This window comes from Poecile atricapillus, chromosome 1 (genome assembly GCF_030490865.1).
Source record: "Poecile atricapillus isolate bPoeAtr1 chromosome 1, bPoeAtr1.hap1, whole genome shotgun sequence".
NCBI classification, from domain to species: Eukaryota; Metazoa; Chordata; class Aves; order Passeriformes; family Paridae; genus Poecile; species Poecile atricapillus.
This window is the reverse complement of record NC_081249.1, coordinates 19,554,857-19,569,390: the sequence shown is the minus strand read 5'-3', so window position 1 is coordinate 19,569,390 and position 14,534 is coordinate 19,554,857. Positions and strand designations below refer to the sequence as shown.

The 14,534-nt window shown below is 38.1% G+C and overlaps 1 protein-coding gene across 4 annotated transcripts in view; it reads right to left on the bottom strand.

Annotated features, from left to right (window-relative positions):
* Positions 1-605: 605 nt before the first annotated feature.
* The window catches only part of ARHGAP6 (Rho GTPase activating protein 6), a 314,313-nt gene continuing 300,384 nt past the window's right edge, over positions 606-14,534 (bottom strand). For all 4 annotated transcript variants that reach the window (XM_058827263.1, XM_058827270.1, XM_058827278.1 and 1 more), the window contains 4 exons: positions 12,003-12,100; positions 5,793-6,055; positions 3,938-4,018; positions 606-3,173 (listed from right to left, as the gene is read on the bottom strand). In XM_058827263.1, the coding sequence (XP_058683246.1) occupies positions 2,473-3,173; positions 3,938-4,018; positions 5,793-6,055; positions 12,003-12,100 (1,143 nt within the window). In that variant the 3' untranslated portion in view covers positions 606-2,472. The remainder of the gene's footprint in view (positions 3,174-3,937; positions 4,019-5,792; positions 6,056-12,002; positions 12,101-14,534) is intronic.

Below are 14,534 nucleotides of genomic sequence, written 5' to 3'. Positions count from 1 at the left end.
ACTGATTTCAGCCTGGAAAGACTTACAACTAAAAATTACATTCTTAACCTGCTTGTGATAATTCTGCTCGGCCCTGTTCAAATGAAAATTACAGAAATTATGTAATCCTGGAAGTATTACTTTAATTTACTGCAATTTATTTTGTATCTCTTCTCTTCCACATGACAATCTATTTAAATGTGTGCACACAAGGCTGTGCTCCAGCAGTGATCTTTTGTCTTGCCTTTTGTTCTCATCTTCTATTGATAAACAGAATAGGGTAATACACAGATAAATATATATATAAATACATACAGGGAGAAGGAGTGGCAAAAGGCAATGTCTTCATAATGCTGAGTAATCCTCAGTCATCTTTCACTAGAAAGGGTGCAGGTGCTCCTGTACTTAGAAGGGTTTAAAATGAAGAGATGGACCTCTACTGAATACAGCATCTTCTGCAGCAAGATTTACACTATGACTGGTTTTGGGGACTACTTAGGAGGTAATTTCCTGTAGCAAATCTGTATCAAGCCTGGAATAATACTGAGACAAGATGAAATAGTAAAGATTGTAAGAGCTCATTTTTGTCTTTCCTTATATTCCACAGTGATTTCAATTTGGGGTGGACTGCCTTTATTTTGGAATAAATTGATACAGAGCTGCTGCAACAAGGAACACACAAGAACCTTTTCCTATTGAGTCTCATAGCATGATAACATTTGGAAAAGCCTTGCAACTACCAAAAGAGAATGACATTTATTCTGCATAAAAAGAGCTACAACAGTCAAAGTCCAAATCCTGCCCCTTTGGCAGGACTGGCTTGGTGCTTTTATCTTATAACCTTACTTGGAAAATGGAGATACAATGAGAAATAGAGATATGAGGGGAAGGACTCTTTATATGATGGATTTTAAGCCTCATACTAAAGTAAAACCTTGAATCTTGTAAATTTAAGCTGCATTTGAAGGTGGCCTTTAAGCTCCTATGCCTTTTAGATTTTTTTGATAGAGACACTCAAGAATATAATATAAACACATCAATATCCCATAAACTTTACTTACAAAAAAAAAAAAAAAAGGAGCAAAAGTATGCTCATTGTTTTACTTAGCTTTTTATTCCATCATTATGGCACAAGATAGAGCTTAAAGACAACATCACTGAATAAGTCTTCAAATTCATTAAAATTAAGACTAATATGTTTTATAAAATTCTTTGGGATATGATACACTTTTCCTTATGGAGCGCTAAGAAGGAATTTCTCTGGAACGCTGCAGTACATTGCCACCCGCTGCCCAGGAAGGGCTCTGCAGCTGAAAAACAACGCGTATAGAACAGCAACATCGAACACAACGCAATGTACAGCTACCGGGGAAGTGTGACTGACCCAGGCTTTGGCACAATATTTATAGAAACACAGTTTCTCAAAGTTCTGAGCTTCTCCAAATGTCATGCTCATTTCTGAAACTCTACTTGACTCCTTTTCATGTGTCTGTCTGCACCTTTTTCCTTTCTCTCACTTTCTTAATGCTGGAGCTTTGTTATTTTAAAGGAAAAGCCATGTTCTTCCTCAGTGCATCTCAATTTATTAGGTTTGGTTTTCTAAAATTTGGATTCCAGTTTATTGTTTTAAAACAATACATAAAATCATACATTTATAAATATATATATTATATCCTGCATATATAACATTGGTTTTCCTTTAGAATGGGAGGGTAGACTTTGCACTATGTACTTCATTGGTTTAGGCACAATGTTGTTCCTGGATTCTCTGAGCTGCTTCCTACCAGAATCTAAAAAAATACTTTTACAATCTTGTATCAAATTTTAAAGTTTTTTGCAAACATATGTGTAAGAAAAAAATATTTTGTATTTTCCCCTCTAAGCTCACTACTACCCTTATAAAATATATGGCTTTTCATGTTCCACTTTGTTTTAGTGTTTTTCAAAAGGCAGTGAAAAGAAGTACAACTTTCCCCTTTAACAGCTTTTTTTTTAATATATATATATATAAGCACAGAAACCAGCTTGTGCACTTTCTATAGAATTCCAATGCATATCATGGTAATGTAAGTGCAGTGATTTTTTTAAAAAAAGCAGTCATGATTGATTGACATCTGTATATGAAAACATAACATGATTATCATACAATACCCATTACAGAATATACAATCATCAAAACTGCAGATATATAAATACATTTTTAGCAACATCAAAGCAACAGTTTTATCATATACACAGCATATGCATACAGAGTTATTACACTAAAGTTTTCACCTTGTTTTTTTCTCAAAAGCTTGCTGAAAAACAGGAACATATGGAATTTGTAAATTAACTGCTTGACAGTTCTGTTGAGAAATTAAAGTGAACAAAGTTTTTAAAAAAGTATATGCAATTCAGTTGGTATAAAACAAACAAGCCCTCCTGTTTTCCAATGTCACCGTGGTTTTCCTGTGAGACGGAGGCAGGGGTATGAGCAGCAGCTCCACAGTCAGATCATACAAGGGTTTCTGGGAGGGCATCAGGGTTGTCAGCTGATAACAGCTCCCAAATCTGCCACCTCTCCCTTTGCCATTCATTCCAGTCCGCCTCTGAAACGCTCTTACTGTTGTGGCTGTGAGCTGCTGTGGAATAGTGGTGACCCGCTTGTGTGTGCGGGGCCAGCTGCTCCTGCCTGGAGGTGGCCTGGTCAGGGGCTCTGCCTGGTGGCCCCCCAGCTGCTCTCGAACTTTTCTCTGGGCGTTGAAGTCTCCACAAGGAGTGCAGCGCTGAAGAAACGCTCGGCCGCTGCGGCAACGCAGAGCTTGTTTTTGCTGGGCCTGGGTAAGGGGGTGGAGGCCGCTCTTTCCTGTAGGAGGGCTTGGCTGTGCTTTGCAAACAACCCACATTCGAGTCGTGCTCACTGAGGTCCTCCACACTGCTCAAAGTCAAGTGCTGCTCCGACTTGGAGTGGGGCAGGTCTGAACTCGTGCAGCCAGCCTGACTGTGTGGGTTACTGCACACTCGAGGCACTGCGGGCTGGAGCTGACACTCGGGAATGGCAGCTGTCGTCTGGCTCCTCCGCATGACCTGCCTGCCGCTGTCCAGTTCCGAGGAGCTGCCCTGCCACCGAGGGGAATGCACGGCCAGGTTCCCCTGGGAAAGAGAGCACTGTCCGGGGCGCAGTGAGCTGCTTTCATAAATGTTCCCGTAAGAACCTGGGCATAGAGTCAGAAACACAACGTGAGTCTGCAGGACCATTCATGTGGCATGCAACAAGCTACTGCTCTCCCCTTGCATCACACTGTGGAAGAGGGATGGGGGCTGAGACAGGCTGAGAAAGTTGGGGCTGTTCAGCCTGGAGAAGATTGCACAGAAAATCATAGCATCTTTCAGTATCTGAAGGGGGCTGGCAGGGAAACCAGAGAGGAGCTCTTCATCAGGAACTGTAGTGATAGCACAAGGAATAATGGGTACAAATTGAAAGAGGGGAAATTCAGGAATATGAAGAAGAAAGTTTTTCTGTGAAGGTGGTTAAGCACTGGAACAGGTTGCTCAGAGAGCCTGGGGATGCCCCAACCCTGGCAGTGTTCAAGGTCAGGCTGGATAAGGCCTTGAGCAACCCAGTTTAGTTGAAAATGTCCCTGCCCAAGGGAGGGGGATTGGGATTAGATGATCCTTAAGGTCCCTTCTAACTCTTATCAGTCTATGGTTCTGATTCTATGAATTCTAGAAAAATTTAAAACTATTTCTTGAAGCAATTTTAAAATTACTTTTTAAATTATATTTGATAGTTTGAAATGTTCCTGTTTTCTGTATTCCACTGAACATTGTGTTCCTCTATATTCTACTTAAGTCACATTTTAAAAGTCTAGCTCTGGACAATGTGAAGTCTCCTATTGGTTTCACTGTGATTTCTTGAAAACAAGTAATTGGATTTTTCTTTGCTAGATTTGGGCTTTAAAAGTGAGAAATTACTGACCTGTGATTACTGGATCTTTGCAGCCACTTTTCAGCGTTGAATGCCAAGTGCCCCAGATATCAAAATGATCTTCAGAAACATCTAAACAGCAGTGAGAGGAGGGAAAAGATGATGAATCAATCCTCTTAAAGGCATTATTTAGAAATATACAAACAGAAAGGTAAAACCTTATGTAATGTATCAGAACCATTAACATCCAGCGGCACCTTCACTGTGTACCTAACAGGAGCATCTCATGTGTGAGACCCCCCTAGAGTACTGTGTGTAAATTTTTAAAAATTCTTTTTGTTTCTTTTTTCTCTTCTGATTCTGCTGCTGTGCTTCTTCTGCACCTCTTTTTACTCCTGGATTTCTCAGCTTCTCTGAGCTGAGCTCCTTGGGGATATTCCCTCACGGGGAGTCCCGCTTATCACAGTCCTCCAGGTCAGGACAAAAATTCCAAAGCCTGTTAGGATCTTGTTTCTCGTGTTTATTAGGATGTTATCACAGAACTTGGCAGGTCTCTCCAGACTTTGTGCACAAGTTTAATTCACTGCAACCTGGCTCATTTTCTTCCTGATGGTACAGAATGGCCTTGTAGCTTACTTTGTGTCTCACTTTGGCTTTGAATGCCCAAAATGCCCCTGAACCATGCAGTTCTTTTATCTTCATACTCATTCTTATCCAATTAACAATAGACATGTATATTATTTTTCTTAATGACCCAATGACCCAATACCTGTGTGCTGCACTGAGGCATTTTGAACAAGAACAGGGGGATTTGGTCCCACAAAGGTAATTGCTGACAAAGCACCCTCAGGCAGCCCCAGCCCCAAGGGTCACTATCAACCCAAGGATGCTGCCAGTCTTACCTAGATTCCTCTAGTCAGTAGAGAAATCTCCTAATTTCTCATGACCCAACATCTTTGAGATGCATATTAAAGTCCAAAAGATGGTTAATACGATAAAACTTCACGTAATTTCCTGTTCATAACTTAATAGAAATCTTACCAAATTCTTAAACCTGTTCAGAAATTTAGATGTTGCATACAGAAGATAAATTCCAATTGACATTTATAAAGCATATCATTCAGATATTACTCTAAATCCCATTAATTCCAAAGGGAATTAAGTGCCTAGGCAGTACATCTGAAATTAAGTGGTATTAAAAATACCACCAAACACTTATATGCATCCCTAAGCATTAAAGTTCCTAAAGTTTGGCTCACTAAGCATAAATTTCATGATGATAATTTTATATATATATATATTTATAGGAAAAGCATCTCGAAGTGCTGGTGTGCTATTAGTTTAAAACTTCTTTACCAAAGAAATCATTCAGGTACGCACTTCTCAGGTAGCTTTGGCAATAATGGATCCCTGCACTAATATTGCTCAGTGTGTAATTGGTTGCAGATGTAAAGCTGTGCAGCTCAGCTGCGTTTTCCAGTGAGAGGGTGTTGAGATCATTCTTTACAACTGGAGAAAGTTTGTGCCTGAAATCTTGAAATCTCAGCTTTTTCCAAAACCTGGACCATAACCTTGTAGGTATTACAGTCCCATGAATCAGGAATAGACTTTGCCATGCTGTCACAGACAGGCTGAAAAACTACAAGTACAAAGTTCTATTTTCCTAAATAATATCTCCAAATTTTGAGAAGTCCCATACCAAAAGCAACCCTGACAGCTGGCTGAGCTAATGAGGACTCAGCACAGATCCTTTTAGGCTCAATTAAGAAAAGGATATTGGCCTGTCATTTCTTTTTTATAAGGTTATTTACACTATTGCTCCTCAAATCCTGGTAACTGATAATACAAATCTGTCACTTTTCAATTAGTTCACTCACTAAGCATGATGCAGCAGGATGCACTATACCTTTTCCAGCCTGTGATGTAGAAGAGTTCTCCTTTGGCTTAGTTTGCAAGTGTCCAACCAGTGAGTACTGCTCAGGAACCTTGTACAGCTTATCTGGGCTGTGGGCAATTTCTTCTTGCATTGCCACCAGTGAGCGCTCAGACAGCACTGGGGAGTTGTTGTCGTAAGGGGAGACATCACCACTGGAAGCTTTGTTGGAGTCTGTGGAAGAATGTCTTTCTCCTGTGGAGTAGGAACCTTCTGACCGCAGCATCTCAGGGCTCCTAGGAAATTTTGATGAACAAACTACTGTTAATAAAAAAATGCTTCATGTTCACAGTTACAGGTGCAGTTTGACATCAAGGCCAGGTTGGAAGGGGCTGTGAACAATCTGGTCTAGTGAAAGGTGTTCCTGGCCATGGCAGGGGGTTTGGAACTAGATTACTTTTAAGATCCCTTCCAACCCAACCATTCTATGATTCTACAGTCACACAGATAAAATCAAACACACGAAAATGGTCACAGCTGCTGAAATGAAAACACTTCAGAAACAGTTATTGAGGTGAATTTTCCATGAGTAAAACTTTTGCCATGAAGTGGCCAGCAGAGGCCACTCAAAATCAAAAGATGTTGCTGTCAAGAAAGAAAACAACAAAAAACCCACACAACTGTACAGTAAACCAGAAGAAACTAAGCAGTGAATCAATTCCTTATGTTACCTTGACAATGTAGCTTGTGGCAACAATAAAGCTGAAGGCATGATAGGGCAGATTAGTTTGACGCTTAGCAGCATGCTAAAATAAATTATTTTATTCTGAAGTTCTACACAGAGAAATCAAGCACTCAGCTTGCCTTTCACACTATGAAAATGATCCTCTTCTTAAGAAGGTAAATATTCTACAGAGGACAATCAGATGTATTTACTGTACTTATGACTGGGGCATCAAACAACTGATACCTTCTATAACTTCTTTTACCTTTTCACCTTCACACCACCAACAACATAAACTGCCTTTAATTTCACCAAGAAAAGACAAATACAACTCCCACCTAAGTACAGGCAAAGGTCAGAGAGGCAAATTTTTGAAATGTGCTGGGAACATTGATGGAGATTTCTTGAACTGTTCCAGTTTGTTGTGCAGGTAGGAGGCAGGCTGTGAGTCACTGAATATCACAAAGAACATGTAGAACTACTCTGTAAACAAACATAACTTTTTTTCCTGTTGTTCCTCGCTAACTTATATTTCTATTAGTCATTTCTCATTTCTTTGAGACCTTTGTTTCATAGATGCTTATCTTTTGTTTCTCCTGAGTCAAACACTTCTTTCAGTGACCTCTCATTAATATCTGTACTTGTTAAACATGATACAACAGAGGCTCATTCCTGTAAATGTTTGAAAATGGTCAGCCCTCTACATAGTCAAATTCAAAGACAGCTTGAATGTAGCTGAGCAGCCAAAATTCATTTCTCTCTATGGAACAGTAGCCCTCTTTCCAGACAAATAAAAAAAACTGAAGAAAGAAAATCAAGAAAACACACAGCTAGCCACAGCATAGTAAATATTAATACAGAACTAATGACAGAACTTAACATCACTTTCAAGCTGCTGTTTTTATCCCAGCTGATTTACATATCGCATGTCCCAAAAACTACAATATATACAATTGACAGTATGGTCATTCTGTTATTCAATATTCCTTTTTTTTTTTTTCAGTATGAAAGCAACCATAAATTGGGAATTAATTAATTAATGTTACTCCTCAGTAACTCTCAGTGATAAAACCATGGCTGGAGTTAAACTGAGGCAAACTCAAGAAACCGAGCTGCCATTTGGCAAAGCTGCTCTGTCACAGGCTTCCCAGAGCAGCATGGTAATGCTGGGGAGTCATTTAAAAAAAAAAAAAAAGCCCTCAATTAAATAACTTCTCATGTCAACTTCTTATCTGAACATGAGTCCAAAGTAAATTAATCTATAAACAGACACACACTGAAGAACTATAGTTTTTTAAGTATGTTTAATTCTATCACAAAACTTCTCTTTTCTTGCCACTTGATTCTTTCTTTCTAAGCTTCTAAGTCCTAAAAACCCTTGTGCAGTGATATGAGATTTAAGCAATGTCTTGGGATTTTCAGAAGAACTAGAAGGACCTCCTAGAAAAGGGGGGAAATGTTGATATCTGCAGGTTTCCTATGACCAAATGTGCCTCTTTCCACCCTTCCAGACTGAATGCCATCTAAACAGTAAGGTTTATTGCATGTAAATCTTTGCAGCATCAAAACCTAACTGTGCTGCACGGGCACAGAGAGAGGTAAACCAGCACTTAGCCGTGGCAAGGTAACACAAGGAATAAGGGAAATGGAAATGAAAGAATGTGGGAACATAAACTTGAGCTTTGTGAAACACTGATTTCATGTCTTACCTTCAATGATCTGTTATAGTCTACCTCTTCTTAAGACAGAGCTCCTGCTAAAAATTTACCCGAATGCAAACTTTCAAATCTTTGGAAAGATTCAAACATTCAAGTTTCTAAACTGATTTACAGTTTTGGCTGGTAAGACCATACTATTTTTTATATACATGTAAAATATCACTTTCAAATCTATTTAAGCAAAATACCTTTAAAAATCAAAGGAACTGCTGTGGACTATGTCAATCTTACTGCAAGACACCATCAACATTAAATACTTAGAAGCAGGAAATTGAACTCATACATATGCAGCTTCACAAAGAAAATAAAACAACTTGCAAGAAGACTTTGGTTTGCTCTTTGCAAATAAAGAACAAATTCTTACAAATCCCTTAAAATGAAAGTTTTGCATATGTTTGCTTTATTGTTTGAGTTCATTAGCAAACGGATGTTTACAACAATTCAAAATCCTTCTTCCCTTGGTTAGTGAGATTCTCTACCCACTCACTGGGGAGAAACTAAATTGGAAGGCAAACATAAATACTGTGCAAGATACCCACTCCTCTATATGCAGTATATGAGGAAGGGCAGATTATGGTCCCCACGAAGAATAATAGATGATTATGTGTAATCAAATGTGAGGAATGGGAAGGCAAGTATTTTCCAGGGGTTTTGAACTATGTTAAAGAAAAGATTTTACAAGTGGCTAAGTACCAATTAAAAGACTTGAAAGCAGCAGAGGGAACCTATGCCACATGAATTTAAAAATACAATTTCAGATTCCAAAGCAACAGGTATCTTTCTATGAATTGATGTAGTCCACCAGAATCCACTTGCATGAGTGGAAATGGAAATGTGTTAATCACAATAATTGTTTCTATTGAGGATATTCCTACTTTTCTACTAGCATCAAGGTTATCAAAATAGGAAATCCCTTTCTCTTTCTGGCAGAAACACTTTTCTTTTTAATTTAATGCTTCTGAGTGGGAAAACAATTATGCCCTCAAGAGGCAAGTCTTACAGTGTGATGGCTTGGCAGCACACAGTAGTAATTTTCACACATATTTGAGTAACACAGGTGCTACCAACAAAGCAGATTACTGTGGGATTATGATGTGGTTGCTACTGTAATAGAGTAGAGGGCTCAATGTTTCAAGGAGCCTCTGCAGCTTTAAAAACTGCGTTTACACATACTGTATGACCTGTTGTATGGCTTCATCTTTGTGTCACAGATCAGGATGGATTAAAACTCATTATCATAATCCAAAAACATCCAAAAATGCTGTAACTTTGAAACTTATTTACTCTGAAAGGACTACTAACCATGATAAGCAATAAATAACAATAAGAAATCAATTTTATTTTTTGTTAGTTTAAAGATGCTTCATCTTACAGCTGTAAACCCAAATTCCATTGTCATCAAGCCTACATACAAAAAATTGGGAAGTCACCAACAAAAGCACACTTCACAATTGCTGCCATTTGTAATTAACGTTTTGCCATGAACAACTTCCATAAATTCCCTGACACACTGTTCACAATGCTCAGCTCTTAAATGAACTGAAAGATGAAGAACATCTGATTTGTCCTCCTCTGTGAGGAAAAGAGATTGTGTTTTCTCTGTTAGATCAGAGTCAAGAAAGCATTTATAATGACAGCAAGAGCAGAAATGTGAGGGCAATTGCAGAACAGGACCTTCAAAGCAATTAATGTGACATTAAAGTCTTTTGTTCCACAGATCTACATTTGTATTTTGAATATGTGACCAGGCAATTTCCAAGAACAATAAGGATATATTGTGGAGGCTTTTTTTATGAAATTAAGACAAACATCTCCTGCTGTCTCACATTTCTTATAGGAAAAATAAGCAACACACTTACTTGTAGCTTCAAAATTGAGATTATGTTGTGAAATACATGAATCTCTTAAGAGCATTACACTCCTAGCAATAACACTAAGCAACATTCTCTCTAATTGCCTGGAATATCTTAACCAAGAAGTTGCAACCACAGTGAAAACATACCTCATTAACATTAAAAGTAAACCACTTACGTGACAGCAGAGTAGAAAAAAAATGACAGTAATTTTTTCCTATCTCAGTGATATTTCATCTGCCTGTTACTGACAATACAATAAATAAGTACTACTGTAGTTATATGTTCCTGTTTAGCTTTAGAACATTTCCTTACAAAACGCCTTTTATCAGTTGTGACCAGCTTTCCACAAAAGATGCCTTTTCTCCTGTAGCTGTGCAGGCTGGCTAAAAGTAAGGAAGTTTGAGGAAAAGTCAATTAAGGAAAAAGGATCTAACAATTACCCGTTACATCCATAATGATTTGTGACTAACTTATGCACAATTGGTATGTGTAGTCACATGTGAGATACAATTTGGTGTCTTTTTATTACATAGATGGTGAAATCCAGCATGAAGTTCTTATTAGCTTGAGTTAGAAATAATACAAACATTCCAAACTAAGGGCTGAAAGGAAGAAGTCTCTGCACACTACCTTGTGTCATATGATTTGTCATGTGTCATAGTGTCTGTCTTAATTGTAGTCTTGGCTTCTGGCAAATGTGAAACAAGTCTAAAAGACAACTCATGTACCTCTATCCTGCACTTACTGTGATCTAAGTAACTCATGGTTACTTGTCAGACAGACAAACCAGCTGAAATTATTTCACAGAGAAAATTACCCCAAATGAGATGATCTGTGATAATTTGCTACTTCATGTGGTTAAGTTAGCAAACTAATAAAATCCTTTACAATTCAATATATTCTGCACATATTTTTGTTTCCAAATTTTATAGTTAAAGAAAGCTTTTCCTGAAGATGTTAGTTACACTATTTCTTTTATACCTTTCCCTTTGAAGCCAGGCACACTATTACATTACCTCCAACTATGCAATGTTAAGAGGGAGAGAAAAAAAATCATAGCTAACTGACTGTACAAATTCAATTTTAATTGTATTCTGAATGCACTAGGCACTTTCCACAAACACAGGAAGACAAAGTCCAATATGTCCCAGAGAGTTTTTAGAGTCTAGAAACCCTCTTAAAAATTACTTAAAGCAAGTCTGTCGAATTTGGTGATTTTTGGGTCTGTCATATTGGGATTCACTAGAATAAAGATAATGACTGTGTGGTCCCATAAGAAAGACAGAAATCCTGTCAATCTGAATGTACAAACTCACAGCATTAAGGCACAAGGGTGCAGGCATATATACACTACACACAAGGTCAGAATATGTTATGTATCATAACTGCTATAGTGACCAGTGTGATTTTTTTACTCTTCAGATCTTTCACAAAGCATAAAATTAAATAATATCCGAAGTCTCCACAGGGCTGCTGTTGTTGGCTTACTCACAACATCCTACACATACAGGATAGGAAAAGAATGACAGAGTGGTCAAGCAGCTCACTGTGATGGTGTTAAGGCACTCCAGGGTGTGCTTCAAGGACAGTGGAATACATGCTTCCAGTTACTGAAGACTGCAATAAACCCAAGACATGAACCAGCAGATGACTAAAATACATCCTGTCATATAATAGTGCACTGAATGTTTTTATATACATGTCATTCTGTTCTCTCCAGCAGAACACAATCTTTCCTCTGAATCGGGGAAACAAGTTTTGTCTTTAGAAAATGCTGTACAAGAGTCACAATTTCTTTGGCAGAGTCTGTGTAATAGGGAGGATATTTCTACTCCACTGTAGACAGTGCAGAAGAGCTGTGGAAAACTAGAACCTTTTGAACACTTCCAGTGGGAGATAGAAATTCCCAGCAGAAAAACGGATGATGAAAAAACAGATTACTCACGATGACTGGGAAGCTTTCCTCCTCAGCAAATAGTCTACAACATCTGGGTCAGTCTCTAATAAGCTAATAAGCACTTCATTCTGTAAATCAGGGGAAACCTATGAAGACATAAAAAAATACTTAGTTGGAGGTTAATATCGTTTCACATACATTAATTTTGGTGCTATGCTTAATCTAAACCAAGTACATTTATAGAAAGTATATAAAATATTCAGAAGCTTTCACTTAAAAGAGAAATTTCATGTAATAACAGACGAAGTAAGACTAAAGATCACTTTGTACAATGTTCAATGCTGATTTCTGTTGAATAACTAGTTGGTATCCAGTTGGTTATTATATCTGAAAACAACACTGGGATTACTTATGTGTCACAATCTCAAAAGCTCCAGTTTGAGGTCCTCACTTTGAACGGCCCTTCAAAGATCTGAGGACATTTACAAATCTCCATCTGCCTCTCCAGCCACTCTGACCAACAGGCTCAGTCAGAATTTGTGTCACCCTCTTTGGAGTTTGGCCTTCTGATTTGCTAACTTTGTCTTTGCCCTTTGTATGGGTATGAACCTTCAAAACCCTTGATAGCTTCAGATGCTGCAGGATACAGCAACATCTCGGGGGCAGGCAGGTAGCAGAAATGGCACCCCAAAACCTGCACAAGAAAACTTTGTCCTTCCAACTGCACTTTACATGAGTCTTATCAATCCTCAAGTGAGTTTGTCTGTTTTGTCCACATTACAGTGGAACACACAACGCAAACTTCAAAACACTGAAACAGATTAAACCATCCAAGAAACTTGAACAGCCCAGGTTCACCCATAACAGATGGAACTCAATGCAAGGCAATCTCAGCAAGGGGTCATCAGCTGGGCAATATATGTTTCTGTATACAATCTGTCAGAGCCTGAATCTCTTGTCCTTCAAGTCACACTTCATGGACCATTTGTTCCCCCTCACATTTCCTGGGAAATAGGAATAAAATTACTAACAAATTCCCCCGAGGAATATCTCATTTTGGGAGGCATTTAGGAAGTGCAGTTACATAAAAGACATATTTCTTAAAATAAGGAAATAATTAGAAAATAAATGAAGATATGCATAGTTTAATTCAAACTGATCCAAAATCTTTATGAAAAACTTGTGTAACCACATACTAATTTTTTAGAAATTGTATTCAGTCTCTGAACTGGAAAAATATCTTACTGATGGTTACTGATACACTAGCCTTTAAACAAAAAATTTTTACAGGAATATAATTTTTGGAAACCTGGTGTACTGTAACTTCTCTGTTTAGAAAGCCTTTCTATACACTGGAAAAAAAAGTGATTAAATAAAAAACTTATTTTTAAAATTAATTAAAAAACTTAATCCAGATGAAGTTTCACGGTAAAATAAAATCCACACATTTTTGTCTGTAATTTATTACTCAGCTTTATATCAAGTAATTTATAAGAAACTACTGAGAGAAATTTGTCAGAAAAATTAAAATACATCTTGTCCTGTTTTAAAAAAAATGATAAATCAGTCTTTCATTCCATCCAAACCAGTCTAAAAAAGTTCCACCAGAAGTTCAATTCCAATCGAAAGCTTTTGGGAAACCCAAACTTAACAGTTCTACTGATTCATAGGACTTTTACCAGAATGAATCTGCAAGTAGATTTTTACTGATGGTCTCCTACCTACTGGGTTTGGAGCTTTCTCCTGTGCAGCAGTTTTTTTCAGCTTAGTTCAGTAACTTGTCATGTGTAGAAATGATATGCACCTAATCATAAACTTATAGAGAACTACAATATCAGCATCTCTGGAATATGTCATCGTAACTATTACTGAATTCATTGTCTCACTGGTAATTACACCTAAGTAGATGGATGAGAATTTGAAATTTAGGGCAGAAGGGAAACCAAGGCACTGCTGAAATAACAGCTCTGGACGTACAGGGACATATCAGAAGGCTCTAGGGTTGTCAGGGCTCCAGCAGAGTACCAGATATTCTGAGATTTTGGGGTTGGGTGCTACATGAGAGTCACAGCTGTTGAGACCCAGAAGGGTGGAGGGACCCTTCAGGTGTGTCCTTTGTGCCATCCCTTGCCACTGATGTGGCACAGAATGGCAGTGTGTGGCTGCCTCTGCAGTGGGAAGGCCACAGTAGCCTCTAACTGTGAAAATATGAAATTTCATACACTCTGTAGCACTTTGCAGCAGGGCTGGATTTGGACACTAGGAGACTAAATACATGAACAAGCTGCTGCTCTCCATTCCTCATGCCAAGTCAAAAATGAAGGGTGGTTTGAGTTGTGCCTCCTTTCATTCAGCTGCAGGACATAGTTCAAAGAACAGTTCTTAATACATCCCCATGAAACATTTTAATACATCCCCAAGACTCACTGAAATGGGCAAAATTTGGACATGAAAGTGATTATCATCACTGACATCAATGAAACATGGTCAGATTCCATCTTCTATAAGAAATCCACTTTTGCACGGTACTGATGTTAACAATAGTTAGTAAAAATGGTGTTCAATATCCTGGGTTGTTCC